Source organism: Phymastichus coffea, unplaced genomic scaffold, assembly GCF_024137745.1.
Source record: "Phymastichus coffea isolate CEN01 unplaced genomic scaffold, Cenicafe_Pcof_1.1 PCOF00050, whole genome shotgun sequence".
In the NCBI taxonomy this organism is placed as follows: Eukaryota; Metazoa; Arthropoda; class Insecta; order Hymenoptera; family Eulophidae; genus Phymastichus; species Phymastichus coffea.
This window is the reverse complement of record NW_026706861.1, coordinates 956773-980386: the sequence shown is the minus strand read 5'-3', so window position 1 is coordinate 980386 and position 23614 is coordinate 956773. Positions and strand designations below refer to the sequence as shown.

The 23614-nt window shown below is 34.6% G+C and overlaps 5 protein-coding genes across 10 annotated transcripts; 2 read left to right on the top strand and 3 right to left on the bottom strand.

The window, feature by feature from the left end:
- Positions 1-270: 270 nt before the first annotated feature.
- Positions 271-4114, bottom strand: LOC131665288 (alpha-1,3-mannosyl-glycoprotein 4-beta-N-acetylglucosaminyltransferase B). 3 transcript variants are annotated; one of them, XM_058937097.1, is made up of 9 exons: positions 3833-4114; positions 3006-3626; positions 2858-2904; positions 1806-2116; positions 1604-1734; positions 1428-1535; positions 1166-1359; positions 836-1088; positions 271-770 (listed from the first exon to the last, which is right to left on the bottom strand). In XM_058937097.1, exons 2-9 carry the CDS (start codon positions 3537-3539, stop codon positions 741-743), a joined length of 1608 nt encoding a protein of 535 aa, XP_058793080.1. In that variant the 5' UTR covers positions 3540-3626; positions 3833-4114; the 3' UTR covers positions 271-740. The 3 variants fall into 3 exon arrangements, with proteins under 3 accessions (XP_058793080.1, XP_058793081.1, XP_058793079.1); XM_058937098.1 differs by having other exon boundaries at positions 3944-4114; XM_058937096.1 differs by having other exon boundaries at positions 3912-4113.
- A 170-nt stretch (positions 4115-4284) lies between these two features.
- On the top strand, positions 4285-5984 carry LOC131665289 (uncharacterized). The gene is made up of 2 exons (XM_058937099.1): positions 4285-5614; positions 5683-5984. The coding sequence occupies exons 1-2, from the start codon at positions 4333-4335 to the stop codon at positions 5982-5984; spliced, it is 1584 nt and encodes a 527-aa protein (XP_058793082.1). The 5' UTR covers positions 4285-4332.
- A 29-nt stretch (positions 5985-6013) lies between these two features.
- Positions 6014-13443, bottom strand: LOC131665287 (transcription initiation factor TFIID subunit 1-like). 3 transcript variants are annotated; one of them, XM_058937094.1, is made up of 15 exons: positions 13374-13443; positions 12764-13296; positions 12280-12683; positions 11829-12188; positions 11583-11764; positions 11128-11517; positions 10816-11056; positions 10101-10722; positions 9652-10013; positions 9087-9576; positions 8205-9004; positions 7290-8123; positions 7092-7217; positions 6678-7023; positions 6015-6534 (listed from the first exon to the last, which is right to left on the bottom strand). In XM_058937094.1, the coding sequence occupies exons 2-15, from the start codon at positions 13134-13136 to the stop codon at positions 6338-6340; spliced, it is 5727 nt and encodes a 1908-aa protein (XP_058793077.1). In that variant the 5' UTR covers positions 13137-13296; positions 13374-13443; the 3' UTR covers positions 6015-6337. The 3 variants fall into 3 exon arrangements, with proteins under 3 accessions (XP_058793078.1, XP_058793077.1, XP_058793076.1); XM_058937095.1 differs by having other exon boundaries at positions 6014-6534; positions 8205-8995; positions 12764-13443; XM_058937093.1 differs by having other exon boundaries at positions 12764-13443.
- A 497-nt stretch (positions 13444-13940) lies between these two features.
- LOC131665405 (probable splicing factor, arginine/serine-rich 7) lies at positions 13941-16783 on the top strand. Of its 2 annotated transcripts, XM_058937281.1 has the most exons (5): positions 13941-13970; positions 14054-14539; positions 14636-15209; positions 15659-15937; positions 16021-16783. In XM_058937281.1, the coding sequence occupies exons 2-5, from the start codon at positions 14218-14220 to the stop codon at positions 16409-16411; spliced, it is 1566 nt and encodes a 521-aa protein (XP_058793264.1). In that variant the 5' UTR covers positions 13941-13970; positions 14054-14217; the 3' UTR covers positions 16412-16783. The 2 variants fall into 2 exon arrangements, with proteins under 2 accessions (XP_058793264.1, XP_058793263.1); XM_058937280.1 differs by lacking the exon at positions 13941-13970 and having other exon boundaries at positions 13991-14539.
- Positions 16784-16805: 22 nt separating this feature from the next.
- Positions 16806-23527, bottom strand: LOC131665423 (probable cytochrome P450 303a1). The gene is made up of 10 exons (XM_058937299.1): positions 23519-23527; positions 21504-21639; positions 21187-21438; positions 20030-20492; positions 19377-19557; positions 19187-19301; positions 18698-18878; positions 17361-17478; positions 17153-17291; positions 16806-17004 (listed from the first exon to the last, which is right to left on the bottom strand). Exons 1-10 carry the CDS (start codon positions 23525-23527, stop codon positions 16823-16825), a joined length of 1776 nt encoding a protein of 591 aa, XP_058793282.1. The 3' UTR covers positions 16806-16822.
- Positions 23528-23614: the final 87 nt, after the last annotated feature.

The window sequence follows — 23614 nt, the reverse complement described above, 5'->3', positions numbered from 1 at the left end:
ACGAAAACAAGCATGACAACACGCACTCGTGATTTTAAATGAATTTAATTTTCACTTTACAGGAATGAAAAAGTATTAAACTAATTTAGGACTAGAATTTTATAGTATATGATAGATTATATATTCTGAAGAATAAGAAAAATTATAAATATTTTTCTTTTTATTATTTTTGATGTAATTTGGAATGATATGGCATACTGTGTGAATAAGTAAGTCAATCTGAATTTGTTAATAAAAATTTTTATATTACATTCATTCTTATATGCTTTATAAAACTTTAAACAAAATCATACGATTGGAGATTGATAAATTCTTTCCATACTTACGCATTAAATAGATCGTTTTAAATATAATTCTTTCATCATTTATCACAAAATTTAAATATGGTCTGGACTGAATGTGCCAGATACTTTTTTTGTGCCCACTGTAGTAACACCGAGGTTCGATTAGCGTAAGCAATGAATAAAGACGTTGATTTAAATAATTAAAACAATTAGCATACATCAAATAACATTCAGATGTATGTACATGATTAATATATGTATATGGCGTTCTTAGAGAATATATTTAAGTACATGTACATTTAATTTAGAAAGGCTTGTTACAGTAAATTAACTTTCACAAGAAGGCACGATAAATAATATGATTGAAAATATGTACAGATGAAACACAATCGTAACAGCAAATCCTCACGCGTAATGTAAACGACGTCGATAATATTTATTGCGAACTCTTTTTCGTCAGCTATTAGAATCTTCTTCTATATTGATCTAGAAAAAATGTTTTTGAAATATGTTAATTATGGATTCTGGTATTATCATTTTATATTACTTACTTCAGATAAAATGGCCCAGTTGTCGCTTTCACTGTGGACTGTCAGGCGAAGCACAGCTATCTTTCCTAATTTTTTATCCACAGTTCCTCGGGCTACTCCAAGAGAATCAAATCTACCAATAATAATGTATCCATCTTCTGTAACATTATTATGATTCCTGTTGATAGAATTAGATGATTGTGGCAAAACTTCAACAGTTGTATTGTAAAATTTATCAGAAGGATGCTCAGCATTTCCACTTCTAAATAAATATCTGTAAAAAAATTAATTGAATTCATTTGGAGAAATTATAATAATTTGATTAATTTAATCTAATTAATTCATACATACTTTTTTATAAAAATAGGATGATTAAATTTGAATCTCAAATGATCACCAGGTTCTGGCAAAAGGCCCCAAAAAAAAGATTCTCCTTTATAAGCTTTATTAAGCGTAAATTGTTTATATGACTTGATCTGAGATTCAACAACCGCATCTGGATTTCTGTGGCCATAGTACAAAGTGATTTTACCAAATTGTTTGTCCTGAAAAATTATCATTTTAGCATAAAAATATATATAGTTATAGTAAAATGTAAATTTTTTTTGTATACTTTTAATTTTTGAACTTTTCCTTTTAACGATGAATGAGTACCAACGTGTTGAAACAATGAGGGTTTATAATGAAGCCACAGTTCACCTTTCGCCACTTTACAACGTTTCTATAAGAAAACAAAAATTATATAAGTTTATTAAATCAAAAATCTTAAATAATGATTTTTATGCCCACATTATCCATATCAAGACTGCAAATCCTTGTTGAGATTAAATTATCTAGAAGCCAATCAACTGGCTTGTCATTGTAAAACATTAGAAAAAATTGCACAATTGAAGGTAGATCGGTGCATTTGAATAATTTACCTGAAATAAAATATATTATAATTTCAAAAACTATACATAAAAAATTTCATTCAAAATTCATGAATCTTTACCAATAAAACCTAGTTGACAAAAATCAAGCACAACCCAACTTTCTTTCATACTGACTTTTTGCAAAGCATATGATTTCATTGTAGTGATAAAATTTTTTTTTGCAAGAATGTCATCTTCCAATTGGACATAAAACATTCCTTTAGTGTGTGCATATGACATAAGAAATGCAAAATCTAAATTTTGTTTTGACCTCCAAATTACTCTCTGATGATTATCTCCCATTGTATCTCGTAATTTAGAAAAATCAGGATAATATGATGGATGAGGAGATATAACATCTATTATTCCCAATTGATATTCACTTGGAAACCTGAAATATAATAATATTTATATAAACTGATATTAACTTCAGAAAATATATATTTTTTATTTTTATGCAATTATTTCAATGATACTTTCAAAATTACAGTAATTTTTCAATAAACATATCTAATTTTGTTTTTTTAAATTGCATTTTACATTATATTACGCAAACTAATTTTAATAGCACAGGACATCATATCAACAAAGATAAAAGTTTATCTTGATTTGTTGCACACAGGTATGACTTATAGCTTTAATTCATATATGTTGCAAATAAAAAGAATCCTTATTACTTCTTTATAAAAGTAATTTAGATATTTTTTTCATATAAATGGAATGATTTTTGTAATTTTTATTTAGAATCACGTACCTTCTGTTATTGCATGATAGAAGTTTGAGAGGAAACAGTGACAAGGAATAAAATAGTGATGATGTAGCAAAACAAAACAGGTGACAAAAATTCTTCATGTTATGTATATAGAGAGAAAAACATAAGATGCACCAGGAAAACATGAACTACCAAGAAAGGTGAGTAAGGTTATCTAGAAAAAAGGAGGGATTAAAAAGCCAAATAAAAAAAAATTGAAGTATGTTGAATAACGATTCAAAAAAATACTGAAAAATAATTAGTCAAATTAGTCAATTAAGCACTAATAAAATTCTTATGATGTAGAAAATCCTTAGGTTGTAGAAATATTCTCCAAATTAAAATGCAATGGTTTAATAAAAACATATAATAGGTACTCACTGTACTTCAATTTGTTTTGCAACATAAGACACATAATCCATATCAGTCTGAAAAAAATAAGAGGATATAAGTACTTAATTTCTTTAAATGCACGAAAAATGCCAGTACAGAAAAAATATTGAAAAAATCTATATACATGTATATTTACCTCAGCAATTAATACTACAATGAGAGTATCAGAAGTTTCGACAGGGCTCATTCGATCCAAGAGATTCTTAAGTGTTGCCATTAAGTAACTTTGCACTTCTCTCTTAACAGTGGGGATACCTAATACCATGCTTACTCCGGTTCTTCCTTTGCTATGTATAAAAGCAGGACGTATACTGTTTGGGTCATTGAGTAGATGAGGAAGAAAATTGTATACTGTTGGCAATTTCAAATTGGTGATATTGGTGTTTGAGTTGTTTATAAATGCTTGAATATCAGGTAGCAAATGTGCTCCCTCTGTCAATTGAATTAACTGATAAGTAAGCATCTGTATCTCCTCTTGACTTGTTAGATACTTGGAGTGCAAATGCTCCAATTTGATCTGCAACTCTGCAATACTGTTCTGAAGTATTGTCTCGTCTTGTATATCTGGGGTGGATACAAAATTCAGTATGATGCATGGCACCAGAATCACCACCAGCACAATCAGCCAGCGTCTTCGAGTAGGAGCAAGACTCATTACGTGGGTCATCATTTTCTCTACAATACTCTACATGATGCTTATTTTCTGCAACGTTTAACGGCATCGTGTGACATTCTCTACTGACAAACTATGGAACACCTGCAATGCACACTAGTTATGAATGGCTTGTTAATTCAATAAGCAGCGTATAGCTACTGCTTATACCGCGACAAGAAAATTGACTTCTCATTTAAAAAAAAATCAACTCATTATATAATTCATCGAGTCAGTTAATAACAGTCTTGAACTTAATGGAAAATAAGTAAGTAAACAAGATATCGTCGTTAACTGAATTATGTACGCACATAATATGATGAAAACTCATTAATAATTTAGAGTTTAATAATTTTCACGTTAATAAAAACTAAAATTAATGTTATACACCATGTTTCATCGACGATGAAGCCACGACTCACAGCCACATAACACTTTTCTCCTTCGACGATCGATGGGTTTTTTATCTCCTTTCTCACAGGCACCGCTAGGTGCGATGACTGCGTGTGCAGAAAAATGATCGTATGTAACTTTGCCCTGCCTTCCCGCTTTATATTACGCGTGCCCAACGTAAATATGTAAGTTAACTGCATGTCAGTGATACAAACATTTACACGTGAGATGACTGATATGTGATAAAACACATGATGAGGTTGGTTGTGGCAAATTAGTAGGTCACCAATCGTTTAGGAAGGTAACTATGCGAGGATCGTTTGTTTTGGTGTTAATTTGATAATTAACTAACGACTTTTTCATTTAAGTTTGGCTTTTATTGCAAAATTTTAATGTCTGTTTTTCAATCGGTTAAATTATGATATCACTTTGTTTTCCCCGTTTTACAACGAATTTAAATGACGAAGAGATTAAAAAAAAACTTGAGAAATTACATCTTTACTGTTCTACTCCAATGTTAGATAGCCAATTAAGCGAACCAAAAAAAGATAAAGAATTGAAATTATTTTCCGAAATTATTCATAAAGCTTCTTGTTCTCAGTTGCTGTCTCAAGATTTTAATGTTTTGGTTAATTGTGCCATAAAAATTCTCTCAAAGTATTCGCGTTATCATATACCAGACATTGAGGTATCTGGGAAGAAACAAAATAGTATCTATCAAGTTGCAAAAGATAATTTTGTCAAGTTACTTAGTATTTATCCAAAAGAAAAACTAGATGATGTTGCTAAAATTGTTCTCACTATCATCGATAATCAAAATTTCTGGCCGACAAGAAAACTGTGCGCTGAGATCATTATATGTTTAATTGATCTTGGAATATCTGGATCATTAGTTTATCATGAATTGTGCGATAAGATTGAATTTCCTAATGTTTCTACTGATGTAGATATTAAGCTTGTTGTTAAAGTATTGTATGAATCACTTGAAAATTACAAATGGCCTGAAGATGAGGAAACTGTTATTTTTCTCAAAAGACTTCTCAATATGTTCAATAAAAGTTTAAAAAGTGCATCTAAAAAAACCAAAGATATGGCTTACACAAACTTGAGAGCTTGTTTAGAACTGTCTGTTCGATACTTGATTCGCAATATAGCTAATAATCATCGTATGGTTGCCATAGAATACATGAGCTCATGGGCAATAAAGAAAGATATGTATGATGATTTCATTTTAAATTATGGAAGTACTCTTGAATATGCTGCATATATGCATCAAGGAACTTCACTGACAGACACTCTCAATGCTGATATTTTATCAATGTTGATGCTGATGATTGGATCCAATATTCGATTTGTATCTTTACTTGGAAATAGAATTTTTCAATATCTCATAGACAGTAATAAGAATCAAATGTTGTTCAATAATCCAAAAATATTTTTTCAAGGTATGCATTTGAGTATGAAACCTTGCAAGTATAATAGAGAAGATAAACAACTTTTAAAGAAACATAGAGAAATCATACATGAAAGTTTAATTAGAAGTTTTGTCAATCACAAATCAACACGTTTGAATGTAGAGACTACTTATTGCACTGTATGTTTGTTGATTGTTGCAATACCCTGTGGTTTTACTGCAGCAGCTATATGTTGTCTTATGATGAATCTGCAAGACATTGTTTTAAATAAATTGGAAAAAACAGGTTTGAAAAAATACTCAAAAAAACAATTATGAATTGACCAATGATTTATATCGTAATTAATATATTAGAAAGGAAAGAATTATACCATCTACACGCGATTATAATCTCAGTGATAACGTTTATATGCTGGATCGAGGAGGCTGAACATTTTCACGAGTACATGAACAAAATAGTAATGGAAAGAGCGCAATGGGCGCCACATTTAAATCCACCGCTTCAGTCGTATTATAATTTCGCGTCACATCATTTGCTATGGGACAAGCCAGAATTATTTCCTATCGACTGGGAAGTACGTTACGGATTGTGGAAACGATTTAGACTCAATATATCTACTAAAACTAAAAAAGTCTTATATGTGGTTGATAAATAATAATGCATAGTTTATATAATTACAACAAATGTCTAAACTCTTCATTTTTAAAATTTTTAAATAATAAATACATAAAATCCTATTTTCTAGTCGTGCAATTATTTGCACAAGTAACGGTCGCAAATAAATCTTTCATCGGTAAAACAATAATTCAAAAATTTACATATGTACATGTATAGGTGATGCTATTTATAAAACTTTTTTTTCAAAAAGCACGATGTACAAAATTGTATTTACAAACAGGATTCAACAACTAAATCTATTTGCAAAATTATCTACTATTCGAATTTATGAAAGTCTATAGTATAAAATATAACATTATTATAACATTGCGCAACCGATTCAACAACATTTTAAAACCACACGTTCCCAAGGTCATCTTCTGATGGTTGTGGAATCGGGTGCTTTTCGATTTTTATATCGGATCGTTGCTCCTCCTCATCACTTTCAGACACAGCCAAATCATCTTGTATTTTGTAATCATCTTTTCTAGCAGGTATTGTAGTGAAAAATGCGTCAGACGGGTCATAATTAGAGTCGACACTCTCCTCTACAAAAACAAATTATTAACATTAACGTAACAAAAAAAATACTACGTAGCGATAAATGGATGTGAGAGCCAACGAATATTGCTTATAGCGCAAAAATAACTTTTGAAGGTTGAAAATGCAGATATTAAATATATATATATACCAGCGTTATTTAAAGGCTGTTCAAGGGAGTACGATCCAGCATTGCCGAGCTGAATCATAGCTTCCGCAACTTGTTGACTATCATCGTCAGCAGGTAACTCATCAGGCGCCACTTCTATAGGCATCAGAGGTTTTAACTCAGTAGCTTCGAATGTATCGTCAACTCCAAACGGTACTTCATCAAATTCATCTTCGCTTGAAAATTGTAAATCTTCCTCTAGCACATCCTTTTTCTGAATAGCTGCAGGTTTGCCAAGTTCAACATCTATGTCGACACCCTCAACGTCAACAATATCACAATCGTCCATATTTGATTTGAAAACGTGCTCTGGAGAATTAATTTGGCTCTGAAGCAAACGTGTTATCTTTAACAACAGTTCTAAAATATTGGAAAAATATGAAGGCAAATACATACTCCTTGAAATTCGGGTTCGGGAATTGTGTAGTTCTCCTCGTCGGGCATCCACGAATCATCTTGTTCCATAGCTTTTTGTTGCGTTTTCATAATACTCTCTTCCAGCTCAGTTGCGCGTTGTGGCAACTAAAATATTTTTCATATATAAAAACAAATTCTTTCAAATATAAAAATAAAATTAAAAATCTTTAAACATACATTAGTCAGATAGTCTTTGACAGCTCTTAACAAAAGGTCAGCTTTGAGAGTTAACGGTGAAAGTTCACCATTGTACACGGTGCTGTTATCGTAGATCTGCTGGAAATCCCTGATGATTTCCCCGCGAGAATGATACTTATGCGCCAAACACTTCTTATGGATGGTTTCAATATCCATAGGATTCCGAATAATATTGTAATAATCCTTGATAACTTTCTTGTTAACGGGCTTGAGAAACTGCGTGGCTTCAGGCATTATTTTTACCATATTCTCAATCATTGACGTGAGAATGTACGTAAACGCGACTTGATCGTTATCATCAAGCAACGGATTGATAGCTTTCTCTAATCTCATTATTTTGTCTTCCTTATCCGCTACCAACTTTACACACATATCAAGCATACGCTGTGCTAAATCTGTTAAAATGTGTTTAGGTCCGTTGTATAAAGAACTGTTTAGCTTGATTTGATTCATGTCAGCCAAGAAATCCTCCCGGCTTTCGTACTTCTTGTCACGAAGTTTGTCTCTGATTGTCTGCAGATCAATCGGTTGCGTTATTATAATATAATAATCTGGAACTGCTTTTGAATTGACAGGAAACCAAAATGGGGCAAAATCTTTGGTAGCGCGTATATTATTAATGATATCTTCGAAAATAGACGAGAGAACGATAACTGGATCCGTTCGTTGACGATTCGCGCCTGCTGGTCTTTGGTAGCGCTTGACGTAATCAAACTGATCATCGTCAAGTTGCCGTTTGCGTTTTCGTGTTGATGATGATACATCTTTAGGTACTTTAAGTAATAACGTTCGGCGTTTCATTTCTTCAGCGTGCTAAAAAATCAAATTTTTTATAAGATTACTATTTTATAGATTCAAACATCCCTAAAGTACAAAAAAAAATTGTACGTTTACCTTGATAAGTTTCGACGACAGCTTGACTTTGGTACCGTCGACGTTAACGAGATCCTGATCGCCTGGATAGAACTGTTTTTCTGTCTCATCCTCTTGATCCTCGCTCGTGACCGTAGCTGTCGGGGTAGATGGACCTCCGCCGAAATTGTTTTGATATAATGGACAAGCTTTATTGGTTCTCATGTGACCGACGTTACCACAAGCGCCGCATTTAAGCTTGAGATCTGGTTTTAATTTGAATTTTTTGCGTTTAGAGGGCGAGGACGAAAATAATTCGGATTTGAAAAGCTTGTAGCTTGGAGTGTGTGATTGGAATGGAGATTGTTTGTTAGATGGAAATAGGAAATTACTTGTGGAAGTGTTGCCATCAAAAGAACCGCTTATCGGCGATGAGGCACCACTGTGATCGATTGGACTTGACGGTAGATTCAAAAGATTAAAGTGGCTGGAACTGTGACCACCGGCAAGCATCTTTTCACGTTCTTGATTACGTCTAATACGACGCAATTGTTCTTGAATACGACGCTTTTCTCGTTTCATCTCTTCCTTTTGTGCTTCGTCTATTGTAGCAAACTGCTTGATAAACGACTCGTCTTTGGAGTTGCGAATTTTAAGGTACGTGTCAATCACAGCGGGTTTACGTACGATTTCTGTACGCGTGAACACTGAACCGTCGGCATTCCGATATGTTCTGTAAATTTTCAACACTCGACCTGATTGAGTGTTGAAATTTGAGCTTGAATTTTCATCCTCGTTGGCATCCTTCTTCTTGTCTTTGAACTTTTTATCATCTTGCGTATCTGTTATTTAAATAAATACATTCTTTTTAACAATTTTTTGTTATATATGAAATGAAAGCTTACAAATAGTTGCTAAACAAACCTGAATTATCGTTGTTCATCATCATTTTCTTCAGCTCCTGTCTCTGCTGTTCCTCTCTCTCGAGAACTAACTGCGTGCTTGTTTTTTTATTACTTAACATGTTCTCGATATTTTTACCCATTTCCTCGATATCCGAGCTGTCCTCGTCGGAACTCTCTCCTTCATCGGTACTGAGGACTTCGTTAGACGACAGAACACGATTTTGCAGATCGAAGATACGTTGACATTCTTCCTTATAACGTTCCTGATGTTCAGCGATAGAGAAGCGATTGCCTCGTGAAAATTTGGTCATGCCCTCCTCGCCAGCTTTTGCTTTCTCAGTTGACAATGTGCGCACAACGTCGATAACTTCCCATCGCGAGAGCTTCTTGATCTCTTCGTCCGGTACACCAAATTTGCGAAGAAGAGCTTTGGCGTTGTTAAGTGATAAACGACGCAAGTCGGCGTCTGTACCTGTGACCGTTCGCTTTGGTTGAGCTTCTTGCTCCTCCTAAAAATATATAATAAATTTGAATATTCTATCAAAAATGAATCGCACGTATATACAAATCAAGTATAATTTTACCTTGCTGACAGTGGGTTTGTTAGGAACTCTAACGTATGAAAATCCTTCTCCCATACCGGTGGGATCAGCCGGACCAGTTAGCTGAAGCAAGCATTTACCCTTCATCGCTTGTATATAGGCACGTGTGGTATTCCAAGGGGCTACTTTGATCTCGTCATCCATTTTCAATTGCATTTCTTCATCATCGTCGTCTTGTGGCGTGAACAGGAACTTCTCACCATAGCCAGCATCTTTTAATCTTTGCTCTGCAGCTATCATACTGAAATATGCGCAGCATTGTTCGGGAGATACCATCGCGCGAATTTCCTCTTCGGTGGGTAAACGAAATTCTGGTTTGATGACCCACCAATTTGAGTCCATTCCTACAAGAAATCAAAATATTAAATATTTTTATAAAAGAGCTTTGTATTATTTATTCACGCAATGATAGTCAAGCATTGAACTATAACCTGTTCTCTTAAAATCAGCACAAAGTTTTAACCTCTTCCTAATACTACTTTCACTGTGCGAAGGAAAAGCTCTCTTGATATCATCCATTTTTATCCTTCTCGGATTATCCTTGGATTTCCAAAACAATCTATATATAAAAACTTGCAGAAAATCTCTTACAAAGTTATTAGCCCTTTTAGAATTGGGTCCAGGCACTTCATACAATGGACACTCCTGTCCTGCTACAAATAAAGCATCAATCTCTCTAATATAATATTGATCTCGCGTTCTAATCACGAGAAAATCCGTCTCATTGACTTTGTGCTCGTAAAGTGGAGCTCTGTACATATTATTCTCCATTGTTTGTATAGTTTGACCTGGTGTGAGTATACCAAGAAAAGGACTGGTGTGCGCGTATGATGTCTCCCCATATTTGTATTCGGGTGGACCGGTATCTTTGCCAGCTTTGCGTTTGTAATAGTTCTTGATTTTTGAGCACATGCCTACTTGATTGACAAGTGGCGGATGCTCCTCCGAGAATTCGATCAAGACTATTTCACCATCACGGCCGGTTAAATCCTTTGGTGTACGCATGAAAAATACATCACCACCACCCGAGGCTATTCGCTCTTGTTCGCGCAACTGCAAATGCAATGTTCAAAGCAATGAGTAAATATTTAATCATTCAATATATCAAAATAATGCATTTTAGTGTAATTATGAACGTTGTTTTACTTTTGCCTGCTTTTTAATGAATTTAATCAGAGGCAATACACCGTGCGGACCTGGATGAGCCAAAATACCGTGACTGAAACGTTTAAGAGGTGGTCGATGAAAGTTCCTGAGACGCATTGGTCCCATGTGAGTTGGTACAAATGGAGTTCGTAGCTCGACTACCGGAGTGCTGTGCTGTATAAGATTGCCACCACCAACTTTCAATCTTATAGTTGTTTCTGACGACTTAGGCATATAATATCTGCAAGACAAAGTAGCAGATGTTTGATTGTGAACATTATTTTATTGTAATGAGATAATATGGAAACTTACGTGTCGTTTGAAATATTAAAAGGATCTTGATTGGTAGGTGACTTTGGTGGTGGTGGTGGTGCATCCTCTTCTAAAACATTGATCACACCAGCTTTGCCAAGCAGCAGCTTACTTTTCTTCACATGAGGGTGAGGAATTTTAACCTTTGGTTGAGGTCCATCATTTTTATGTAATAAAGCCGGGTCAATGTCATCTGGAATGCCGAGGATAATATTTTCGTCATTCGGATCGAGAGTGAGAATTTTCGGTTTAGGTATTTTTTTCATGGACTCGGCATCCCAGATTATTTCTTCTTCCCATAAACCATAGACAAGCTCTTCGTTTTCGACGGGGAAAATCGAATACCACGTGTCATCATGGTACTCATTGGATTGTCCTTTACCAATGGCTCTGTGTGAATAATCATAAGTTTTTATTTGAGCTCATTAAGAATCAACGATTGGTGATAAACTTACGATTTATTTTTTTGAATTTGCATATGAGTAGGTGTAGTAATCTGTGAAGTCGCTAATCTTACATTTGGAGTGACTTGACCAGGTAGCACTTTTCCTGGCTGACTAAATGATTGCGCCGTTCTGTTGTCGCTTGAAGGTATCCAACCAGCGGCTTTATTTCTTGTATTTAACTTGTTTCTCGTCTAAAAAATAAATTTCAATCTTATAATAAATAAAAATTTGTTATTAAAATTTTTTTAAACATACTTTATGTTTGATATCATCACCATTCCAGATTACATCATCTTCCCAATGCAATTGTGAAACCATAAGGAAAGCTTCTTCATCAATATGCTCATCTTTAATAGGCTTATCATTTTCTACTTTCTCGGCTAGCTTGAACCCATAGTTAAAACCTTCTCCAGTATTAGGCACTTCAAGAATGTCATACCAAATTTGTGCTGGCCCAAATCTCCAGTCAGCCACTTTAGGCCCTGTATCATTTTCACCAATATCTCCAGGACTCTTCTCTTGTTCTTTATCCTTTACAGGTAATAATAATCTTTCTTCGTCATCTTCATCCAACTGTTCTGAAGTAGGTTCTGTTCCATAATTCATCACCCATCCCTAAAATTTAATTATTAAAATTTAATCATTAAAATTCAAATAAATCAAAATATATTTATTCAATACGTATGCAAATAGAATGTATAATTACTTTGAATTTAGTTCTTTTGTTTTCTTGATCTGATCCAGAATCTGAATCTTTAGTATCCTGTATTCGTTTCTTCTTGCGTCTCTTTCGTACACCTCTCCAGATTTGTGGTAAACTACTTGGTTTTCCAGGTCCAAACAACTTTGAAAACCTGAGAACCTTCCCTGGACGAAAATCAGGAAAAAGTTCTGTAACATCAACATCAGCATATTTAGATGGTAACATTGATGCAAGAGGAGTTTCAAGTCTTCTTTTTATTGCTGCCTCTTCTTCCTCAGCAGTTAATACTTCTTTTTCCTCGGGTACAGGAGGAGGAGGCATTAAATCTTTGTCTTGTTTATGATCTAAATCTTCATCATCAGCATCATAATCTGTTTCTTTTTCAGATTTTGTTCCATTCAACATTCCTAAAATCATAACATTTGCTTGAGTAAAGGTCTCATTTAGAATTATAATAACAAATATAACACATTGTATATTGATATACCTTGCTGAGGATCTATACAATCTTCAGCTAGTTCATTAATATCTGAAAAATCAAGAGCCTCAGGATCTTTAACGAAATAATCAACATCTTCTGCTTCATCGTGTTTAGGTTTTCCATTCTCCACAGGTTCCTTGTTAGACTCTTCACTGTTGGATTGGTATTGTTCTTTTTTGTCTGCTTTTTCCTCCGACATAATCTCTTGCAGTAAAGAGCCAAGCCCGAAATGACATAGCGATGAAAGATGCCGCTTGGCATTCGGATCAAGAATATCATTCTCCAACTGACCATTCTCGTCGATGTTACCGAACATGAAACCAGTCAAACTCATCTCAGACTCATAATCTCTGTCGTTATCCTCATCTGAGTCGGCCATCCTAGCGACTGTTTTTTAACCAACAACACAAACGCAGAGAACAACGTTGTCTTAATTTTATATATCAAAATACTCTCAATATATAGAATATGTATAAGTTCGAGGTTATATTGATAATCTTGGTATTTGTCATCATATTATACGCTAAAAAATATAAGGTCTTTTAATATTTGTATAGATTGTTGAATCAGAATACATTGTCACGCATAAATAAAAATATGCCAGATTTGTGACTACCAAAAATTAATAAGAAAATAAACAAAACATAACGTGGAGTGAGAGTTCTTAAAACCACGATGTGATCAGCTCTAAATTATATCTTCGACTAATAACCTGATAAATTTCAATTTATTAATATATATATATATTCATATATATATATATATATATATATATATATATATATATATATACACACACACACACACACACACACACACAATACGCGCAACGCACGCACTCGCCACACATGTGTGTTATTAAAAAACCGCATGCGCCACGCATGACAATTACTGTGTATACTTCGTACATGCGCGCACAGTTTAAAAGGAATAATCAATAGTGTGACAAATTCTGTTTGTTTGAAAAAAAATAATATAAAAAAATTCATATTTAAAAATGTATCTATTTTTCATTATTCCTTAATTAATTTGCAGAAAACACTTGTTGCTTTGTTAATTAATTTAAAATTTATACATCTCGCTACGTATTCTACCTATGATCTTTATTCGCCAGTTGTTAGGTTACGATACTCGAAACGAGGTTTCATGATTGGTCGACTGATTGAACAAACGCGCTATGGCCGACTGCAACTCTCGGAGTCTCGTCATATAGGTATAGTTTAATTACGAATCGACCTCAACGGAGCGAAATAAAATTCGCGGGATATTGTGAGTTTGTTTGGTTTTTCTGCTCAGCGTTGATCCTGAGAGTCACTGCTACAATCTACGTCGTCGCTGTCGGCAAACATGTGAAGGTGTATAAGTTATTAAGTGGTGAGCGCAGAGTAAGAATCGGGAAAGAAACAGAAGAAAGCCTAAAGTGTGCGGCGTCAAGCTAACCTCTAAAGTCAGACGACGCAATGGCGGTAGGCTCGACGAAGGTCGTCCAAGTGACCAACATTGCACCTCAGGTCACTAAGGACCAGATGCAAACGCTGTTTGGTTATCTGGGTAAAATTGAGGATATTAGATTGTATCCGACTATCAGGGATGTCGCTGTGCCCGTGCAGTCGAGGATCTGTTACATCAAGTTTCACGACCCCACCAACGTCTCTGTTGCCCAGCATATGACCAATACCGTCTTCATCGACAGAGCACTCATTGTTACACCTTGGCAAAATGGTGATATTCCTGATGAGCAAAGGGCTTTGGAGCTTACGAACAATGGCACTATTGTTCCAGGTATTTTACTGTTTATTACTTTCACTTGTTTTAACAATATTGAGTAACTTTACTTGAAAAAACACGAAAAAATTAAATCTCCAATTCTCATTTTAGGGCTTTACCCTGCTGAACCAAAGCTTCCACCTCATGTAGTCAATTCAATTGAAGGCATCCCACCAAATCATGTAATCTCTACAATGGATCCTAAGCTAGAATCTAATGGTTTGCCTTTGTATCCAAACTTGCCTGGACACTTGGATTCTAGAAAAATTGAAGAAATTCGTAGAACACTAGTAATTGGTAATCTAGATTCTTCAACCACAGAGCAGCAGGTCATAGATTTCTTTAGTAGTAACAATCTTGAGGTGAAATATGTGCGTTTGTGCACCAGGGATTCTGATAATGATCACTATGCTCTAGTTGAATTTTCTGAGCAAGGGTCAATTGTGCCTGCTTTGCAGCTCAATGGTCAAAATCTCAATGATAAACCATTAAAGATGACTCACTCAATACAGGCTATTGCTAAGCCAGAAACTAAAAGTAATGAGGCTGCTCAGAAGGAGATTGAGGAAGCAATGTCAAGAGTAAAGGAGGCACACAACCTTATCTCAGCTACTATTGATCCTATGATAGGCATGTTATCCAAAGATAAGCGTAGCCGCAGTACTTCTCGTGGTAGGAAAACAAGGTAATTTTCATAATGTTGATAATCTAAATACAGATAAAATATATGTGTCAATCTTTTGGCTTATTTTACTCATAAATTATTCAGAATTATAACTCAATAAATTTTTAGTTAATTTTTATTGTTGACTGAAATATATTCCTTACTTAATTACTTTCATTTATATTAAGATAAAATCAGCAAGAAAATCTTTATAATTTTTGTTAAACAATTTACCAAGAATGTATTTAATTTACTAATTTAATTTATTTACAATAATGCAATTTAGTTGATAACACTTCATTAAATTATTATTTTTTTATTTAAATTAAATTATTTACACGTTCAGTCATTTTATAAAATTAACTAAAAAAATTTATAAATCCACAAAATCTTCACTACATTAATAAATAAATTACTATAATTATTATTGATAGAGTTTCAATCGAATCGTAATTTTGCAATTTTTCTAGATCGCGCTCCCGTGGTCGCTCGAGGAGATCTCGCTCTCGCAAGCGTTCGCGGTCCCGTCATCGTCGCTCACGTTCTCGTGGACACCGACGTCGCTCAAGATCACGATCACGCAAACGTTCAAGATCCAGAGACTCAAGACGACGCAAGTCGAGATCGCGTAAACGTAGTAGTTCTAGAACACGCCATCGTTCAAGATCCAGAGATCGCCGATCGAGGTCGAGAAGATCAAGATCCAGGTCCAAGGACAGAAAGAGGGACAGGAAATCACCCGAGAGGAGGTCAGTTTCATTCATGGAATCATCTTCAGTTAGCTAAGTGTATTATATTTTTCTAATACTTAATATATTTGTTATTTTTTCAGAAAACGAAGTCGTTCACGTTCACGCAGTAGGCGTTCAAAATCAAAATCACGCTCTCATCGCTCTCGATCCAAATCAAAATCGAGATCTTCCAAGTCCAAGTACTCAGAGAAATCTCGCGATAAAGATAAGGACAGGGATAAGGATAAAGAACGAAGCAAAGACAAAAGTGAAAGCAATGGGAAAAGTAAGAGCAGTAGCAGCAATAGCAAAGACGATCGGGAGAAGAACGATGACAGCAGTCGTAGTTCTGAAAAGAAATCCAGGGATAAGGAAAAGGAGAGGAAAGCTGAGAAGGAAGAGAAAAAGTCAGAAGACAAAAGTCGCGCTAGTTCTGAATACAGCGACAAACAAGATAAGGATAAACACGACTCTGAGAAAGAGAACGTATAAATTATATTTATTCACGTTAGTGAAAGAAACAACTGCACAACTCGGGTACGCAATTCCTTTTCCCCCCTCCTAATTATCCATCGTGCCCGTTCCTTTGTTTTTATCTTATCTTTTTCGGTTGTTTATTTTTGTAGTCGACAAAAAATTCAGTCTGGCAAACGATTTCAATAACCCTTGTCTGTGTAAAATATGTCATGTATGGCTTTAATTTTATAAGTTTCAACTTTATTTGTATAAAAAGAAAAACATACGAAGAAATGATTATACTTTGAGAAAGGTCAACAATGCATTTTTCTAAGATTTCTATTAACTACCAGTCTCGCTCTGCTTTTCACAACATACACATTATATCTATATATATACACACAGCAGCAATAACAAAGAAACAACAAGACACAACTATTACAATATCTATGTTCGTTTAGTCATGAGCACACGGAAGGGCTTAGGGCTTGCGGTGACACCGTCGACGTACTCGTTGCGCGGCGGATCTTCGCCTGGCACTGGCGCGAACGTGAAGCTTTGAAGTAACGCCGCTGTTATTACGAACACGTTGCTCTTAGCTAGCACTTCTCCTATGCAGCGGTGTTTGCCTAGAACAAAGCGTTATTATTTTCAAGGAGCCGTGGTGATGTTTTAATTAATTAAAATGCGTATTTGTACAAATAAATTGAATGTCTTTTCAATTAAAGAAAAATGAAATTACATTGTTATTTGTTTTCTTTTGTGCATTATACGTACCGAAACTGAATGGGAGAAATTTTTCGGGTAGAAATAATTTTCCAGATTCGTCGATGAAACGCTCGGGACGAAATGCCTCTGGATCGCCCCAAAAGTCACCCATTAGAATTTGATTAAAGTTCACCACTAACATTGTATCCTGTAGTTTAATTGCTCGTTATTTTCGATGAGTAAAAATGTGTTTTTATTTTGTCTGTGAAAAATTTACCTTAGGTATTTTGTATCCCATAATGGTAGTGTCTTTCGTGGCTCGATGAGGTACATTCATCGTTCGACCCATGAACATTCTTATTGATTCCCATACAACCGCATTCATGTAAGGCAATCTGTGAAAACATAGTAAATTATCATAACATTTTACTATATTCGGAAAATATTGTAATTCTACTTGCTATATCAAACGCTATATATACCTTCGCAGATAATTCATAATTCACAAAGGATATCTTAAATATGAGTCGTTTGAAAAGTCCGTGCAAAAATAAAAACTGCTTCGTTCTTTTAATAAAGTAGTAATGTATCCATATTTCAACCACAGTGATGAAACGACGCTTAAAGCCCTGCGGATATCACTGGAATAGCTGCAGATCGTTCTTGCAACACTTCACACCATTTGGTCAATTGTGAGCAATCGCGGCACCCACCTAACGGATAGCTTTTTCACGTCCAAACGTTGATGCAAAATATTATTTTTCGACACTCCGTGCGCAAAGTGCGCCTTTCCCGCACGCTCGGCAGAAAACGTGCGTTGAAAATTCCACACGTCGTATCAAAAAATACGGTACGGCAAATGTTCGGGAAAGAGTTTCTTGCCTCGTGTACCTTTCCACCCTCGCTTCGCTCGGGCTTAAATGCCACACGAGACAAGAATCTACTTTCCTGCACTTGTATCGTAATGTACTATACCCGTTCGCTCAAGATATTTACAGCACTAACAATCTCACGCACCTTCACTCTTCTGTTAGCCATCACCGTATCATGGATTTTATCAATGATTTCTGGAGTGGTGACCTCAACAGGTCGTCCAGAACGTTCAGCGTCTTTAGTGTTCATATGACAACTCCGAAAATTTTAAAACTATTTATAAACCATTCTAATTGAAGGTGCACGATCATCGTAATGTTTATCAAGCTTCTGTTTCATCTTCTGAGGCATTTTGCCTTTAATAAAGTAATGTTTAATCATTACACGAAATTCTTTATCGTTCATTTTTTACAATCACTCGATTTCTTTGATTCAAATAAATGTTATGCACGAAGTAATAGACCCTGGCTGAAATTTGGTGTGTGCTTTTCCAAGAGATGCTACTAAATGAAAATAACCTCGATATACACCAGTAGTGCTATATCTCTGACTTTGCAAGGGTTTTTCAAACGACCCTCGTATATTAATTATTCTCGTCGTCAAGATAGGCGTTAAAATGAGAAAAAGACAATTTCACGATTGACGTGAATCTTCAGAATAAAACAACGAGATGTCTAATTTTAGATATGACCTATAAAAACATGTCCAAATTCGATCGAATAATTTTCCAAATAGACTCACTTAGCCCTGTCGTTCAAGGACGGTAACCTTTCGCGTCCGACGACTAAGTCGAGCTCGTGTTGGGCCTTCTTCTGCACTTTCGGATTGAGCACGAGATAGAGAAAGCCAAAGCTTAGGGCCTTGGATGTTGTTTCCGAACCGGCGATAAACAGGTCTACACATATCGCCAACAGTTGACTTTCTGTAACACGTTTTTTAAGAAAAGATTTTCTTATGCAATGTCAATTTTTCTGAGCTTAGTAAATTATTTCAATATTGAAAAAAATACTCGAGTAGTTGTTTTATAATACTTTTTTAATCTTACTGCTTTATTTATTTTACTTATGAAAAATGAATATGTATGAAATTGCATAACGATAGTGTATAGAATAATTACATATACTCTCTATTATCATATATTTTTTGGCAAAAACTGTCTGTCGAAATACAAGATGCGATTAAGATGAATTTTCGAGGACAATCATGAAAAATATGCTTTCATTCTTTTACCGGTGAAAGTGTGATCATAATCTGGATTGCCAGACTCCAATACGTTCAAGTAAACGTCCATCAAGTCTCTCGGTGCTTCTGGTTTAAAGGTCTTTTTGTGATTGTCCAGCTCATTCTATTTTTAGATTAAATAACCGAGTTAGTATGGAAGAATTATGCAGAAAAAAATATAAAGTATTTATAAACTTACACGTAGGAATTTCCAAACTTGCGCGTGAATCTCGACAAATTTTCTGTAGCCTGACATTTCAGGAGCTATGTATCTGAGAAAAGGAAAATGGCCAAAGAGGCAGCCAAACATGTCAACATCACGAAGGAGCCTGGTAAAAATTCTTTGCAGATAAATTAATTCTTCGTCGTTGAAATTGTACCTGAAATCGTGTTATTTAATTTTCAAAAATCAAAATTGATTAGCTATAAAAAAAATTGTTTGTGTTATTTGGAAAGTATTTTGTTTCATCAAGAATACTTTGTTTTATAAGTTTTATAAGTTCATCGTTTGATTTTAACTTATTCCAGTCACAGTATTCTAATTTAACGCAGTTATAACGTCGGGCTCATTATTTAAAGTGTAATTGGATTCTCGTTAATAAAAATTGGTCAAAACAAAATCTCATCATTGTCAGAATCATGTTACCATCGATATAATTTCATAAAAAATGAAAACATAAATTTATTATCTCAGGTCAATAATTACTTCAATTTCAATAATAAGAAATAAACTAGATAAATCAATTGTGAAAAGCTACACCAAAAATGTTTGACAATAACAATTCAAATGCCATTTCGGAAAAATATTTTATTACACCGATCACAGAGATGAAAATAATGGTCAGATCTTACCTCTTGCCAGCCATCATAGTCCACAACGTATTCAGCACCGGCACTCCAAAAAAGTCTTCCATCTCGACAATGATACCAGGCACCTTGGCAGCTTCCCTAATTTCGGCATCATCATCAATCTTCATGTAAAAATCTTCAGCAGTAATTGACTTCTTCATCGGAACTTCTTCCTCTGTCTTCTCTTCTTTATCTTCTTTCTTTAAATCACCTTCAGCTAAACAATAAATTTTCCCGTTACATTTTGCCTTCTTCTGTGCTAGTTTACCGTCGACGTTGTTGTTGAAGCGATCGTAAAATTCACTAGCGTTATCGCGAATCAAGCCCTCGTAGTACTTGACCAATTGGGCTGCTTCGAACTCAATCTGTAGTGCCATGTCTGTACGACCGAAACCAAAATCACGAAGTTGCCGGAGGATGAAACGACGCTGCTGCGTCCATAGATGGCCGTCTACTACTATTAGCCCTAAAAAATACCATCGACTTAATGTTACTTTCAAAGTGTTATGTTATTGTTAAGCTTTACTATCAAAAGATGTACTTTTCTCTTTGATAAATACAACAATTTTCTTGTCACAATGAAAAGTAATTCTTTTTGCAGTACGTAAGTTATATATATTATTGTTGACGTTTCTTCATATAATACATATTTTATTTTTTAAATCCAATGTCACCTTACATTTACATCAAAAACTTATAATTATTGCTGTAAGTTAACATAAATTGTCGAATTTTTTTTAGTTTACGTATCACAAAATTATACGTCAAGTGATCTTTAGAAAAACAATAAAGAAGGAACGCTTAAGAAAGTACAAGATCTGCATTATCTTACGTAAGCTCACGGCGAATGTTATGGCAGCTATAAAGTCCTACTTTTGCTTCCGCCAAGTAGTAAATTATCTCGCTCGGCGGTTCTTATTATATGCTCATTACGTTTGATCTATTCATATAAAAATCTGTATTTTTCATAAATTTCGTTTATATAAATCGCATTTTTCCATTGCTCATAAATATATATAAATTGCATTTATGCATATAAGTGCATTACGCCTAGAAGAAATTGATTCAAAACGAAATGTAGGAGGAAAATAAAAAAGCGAGTATTTGTAGAGATAGCAATGAAGATATTTAAAATCACGAATAAATGCAATGATGTTCACCTCGACGTTTGCCAAACGTGCGTGATTCGTAGACAGGCCCGACGGGTCTACCGTCGCAATCTTCGTTCGTTATCATTGCCTTCATACTTTCAAAGTCATTCAAAATAACGATCTTATCAAATCCAATCTTCAGTCCAATGATCGATCCATATTTGGCGCTGAGGATGTTGCATGATTCCGAAAAGTAGCCAGTTTCTTTCCGTAGCTTTGAAACTTCGAGTAGAGAGCCTAGCACTGGTAGCCATTTCGGTCCTGCAAGCGTTTTCATCTTTAGATTTGTCTAGTAAGCTCTATTTAACTTACATCGTACAAGTTACCTGGAGGAAAACCTCTCGGTTTTCTCGTGCTCAAATAGTACAGTAAGACGAGGACCGAACACAGTAATGCTACTGTCACTAAGCCACTGAAAAGACAAACGAATAAAAACAATGACCACCGACAATCATGAAACTGCTAAAAACAAAGAAAAGAAAGATCGCAAGTGCTGTCGTGAGAAAAAAAAAACGAATTGCAAAGCAAGTGAAACGGGTATGCTCAAGTGTACGACGGATCTCCATGCCTGGCAAGGAGAAAGTTGCGCATGCATGTCCACGCGGAAGGTGCACTTTTATCCGGAGATAGAGAGGAGCAGTACGTAACCGCATCCGTTGCGCAATGCCAATACAAGCACATCTCGAATTTTTCCCCGCGCCTCCTTCCGAATGAGTAAGTGCTTTTGATTTATCGAAGAAAGCTGATCCAAGAGGTATAAATAATCTGATATTTTATAAAAGTGTTTCAGGAATTACGTAAGAAATGAGAAAAGTGATGTTTTTTCGTTTTGTTTACGACGCATTGTTTAATGAAATTATGTACCCTTTAGGAAAAAAAAGAGGTGAACATTTTGTAATTCATCGTCAATCTCTCGATCTGCGGCAATTCATTCATCTTGTTTATGAAAAAACTCTTACTTTGATTAGGACATGAAAGAAAATATTTAAAGCGAAACAAATATCTTAAAAAGTTATATATAAATTACTCAAGCAATTATAAGCATAAAAATTAAAAAATTATAAACTAAAAAATCTATCGACTTATATTGTTATTATTGTTACTTCAAGAATTCGTTATATGCTTAATATAATTTTTGAAATTTTCATTTATTTATTTTATGCACATCACTAATAAACATTTTTTATCCAATAACGCCTTGGAGCACAACACTTGAAACCATCGAACGATCTTTTATTGTTATTATTTGTTATTCGGTATTTGTTATTGTGACTTCAAGAACAACGTCCATGAGGAACGCTTAGAGAAAGAACTTTTTTATTTTACACATACAAAGCAAAAACGATGATCCGATTTCACTACAACAAGCACTAAACGAAAATATAAAAGACTTAAAAACAAGTTACCCGCTTTCCACCAACATTCTGCCAAAATGTCATGAGCTTGTATGTTTCGCAAGGCTGGCTTCACTTACCTTTTATACGTGCCCCTCTCACTTGCTCAGAAATTCGCTTGCATTTCATGTACAGACGTGCAAGTAAAGCACCTATACGTCCGATGAAAGTTGTAGTCTCGCGGCTTCTGTTACTTTTTTAATAAGGTCAACACCGTGCGAAATTGGGCACTCCTCAGAGAAAGTTCAAAATGAACACGTTTAACGATCATGGGATTTACATCAATTGGAAAAATTATCTATTTTACCTTTTGTTCTTCTTGCGTAGTTGGCTGTCACGAAACGTAGTTTGCAATCTTTGCATGTAATTATGTGAAGAGATGAAACAAACTAATTTTTTTAAATCTACCGAACATCAACACTAATATAAGGAACTTTGCAAATCAATTTTCCATTATTTTAATTAAAAAAAGGGTTTAAATTTTCAAAGAAATCTCTAATAAATCGGCCATCCTGTTTATACATTTTAATATATGAAGATGTTATTCAAGTATTCATTTTCAAAATATATATAAACCATGAAATTGTTCCATTCGACCTATTAATGATGAATCTTTAATTTTTACGCAAAAGCTTCTGGTTGAAAAAGAAGCTCTTCTCCAATCGTAAGTCACATAGAAAAATTTTAATCGTTTCAAAACATTCTTCCAATTACTCATCCTAACTTGAATTTACACATTCAATTTTCGCAGATCAAAGATCTCATATCTAACATATCATGTATATGCATTCTCGTCTCGTTGGCTCTACTCATTAGTTCATATTAAAGGACCATTCCGAAAATTAGAGAAATATTTCATCATGGGGCGGGAAAAAACACTCAACTCAAACACGTATTATAGATACCGGAAAGATAAGAGTGAAGAAATAACGTCTAAGAATACTGACCGAAACCATTCTTTTGACAGCCGTTAATTATAATTATTTTTTATGTATTTTAATCTCTTATGTAGTTTAAATAAGCATGACCACTATAATTTTTGT

Excerpts from the sequence above, each read along its gene's own strand:
- LOC131665423 (XM_058937299.1), bottom strand. Across the intron at positions 19,558-20,029 it reads ACTATGATGGCTGGCAAGAG|GTACAATTTCAACGACGAAG; the intron begins GTAAGATCTGAC and ends ACACGATTTCAG. Across the intron at positions 19,302-19,376 it reads AAGTTTGGAAATTCCTACGT|AATGAGCTGGACAATCACAA; the intron begins GTAAGTTTATAA and ends ATCTAAAAATAG.
- LOC131665289 (XM_058937099.1), top strand. The coding sequence starts at position 4,333 with ATGATATCACTTTGTTTTCCCCGTTTTACAACGAATTTAAATGACGAA. Across the intron at positions 5,615-5,682 it reads AAATAAATTGGAAAAAACAG|AAAGGAAAGAATTATACCAT; the intron begins GTTTGAAAAAAT and ends TTAATATATTAG.
- LOC131665287 (XM_058937093.1), bottom strand. The coding sequence starts at position 13,136 with ATGGCCGACTCAGATGAGGATAACGACAGAGATTATGAGTCTGAGATG. Across the intron at positions 11,765-11,828 it reads GTGATGATATCAAACATAAA|ACGAGAAACAAGTTAAATAC; the intron begins GTATGTTTAAAA and ends TTTATTTTTTAG. Across the intron at positions 10,723-10,815 it reads TCATTAAAAAGCAGGCAAAA|TTGCGCGAACAAGAGCGAAT; the intron begins GTAAAACAACGT and ends TTGCATTTGCAG.
- LOC131665405 (XM_058937281.1), top strand. The coding sequence starts at position 14,218 with ATGGCGGTAGGCTCGACGAAGGTCGTCCAAGTGACCAACATTGCACCT. Across the intron at positions 15,210-15,658 it reads TCTCGTGGTAGGAAAACAAG|ATCGCGCTCCCGTGGTCGCT; the intron begins GTAATTTTCATA and ends CAATTTTTCTAG. Across the intron at positions 15,938-16,020 it reads AGGAAATCACCCGAGAGGAG|AAAACGAAGTCGTTCACGTT; the intron begins GTCAGTTTCATT and ends TTATTTTTTCAG.
- LOC131665288 (XM_058937097.1), bottom strand. The coding sequence starts at position 3,539 with ATGATGACCCACGTAATGAGTCTTGCTCCTACTCGAAGACGCTGGCTG. Across the intron at positions 1,735-1,805 it reads TTGTCAACTAGGTTTTATTG|GTAAATTATTCAAATGCACC; the intron begins GTAAAGATTCAT and ends ATTTTATTTCAG. Across the intron at positions 1,360-1,427 it reads GAAAAGTTCAAAAATTAAAA|GACAAACAATTTGGTAAAAT; the intron begins GTATACAAAAAA and ends ATAATTTTTCAG.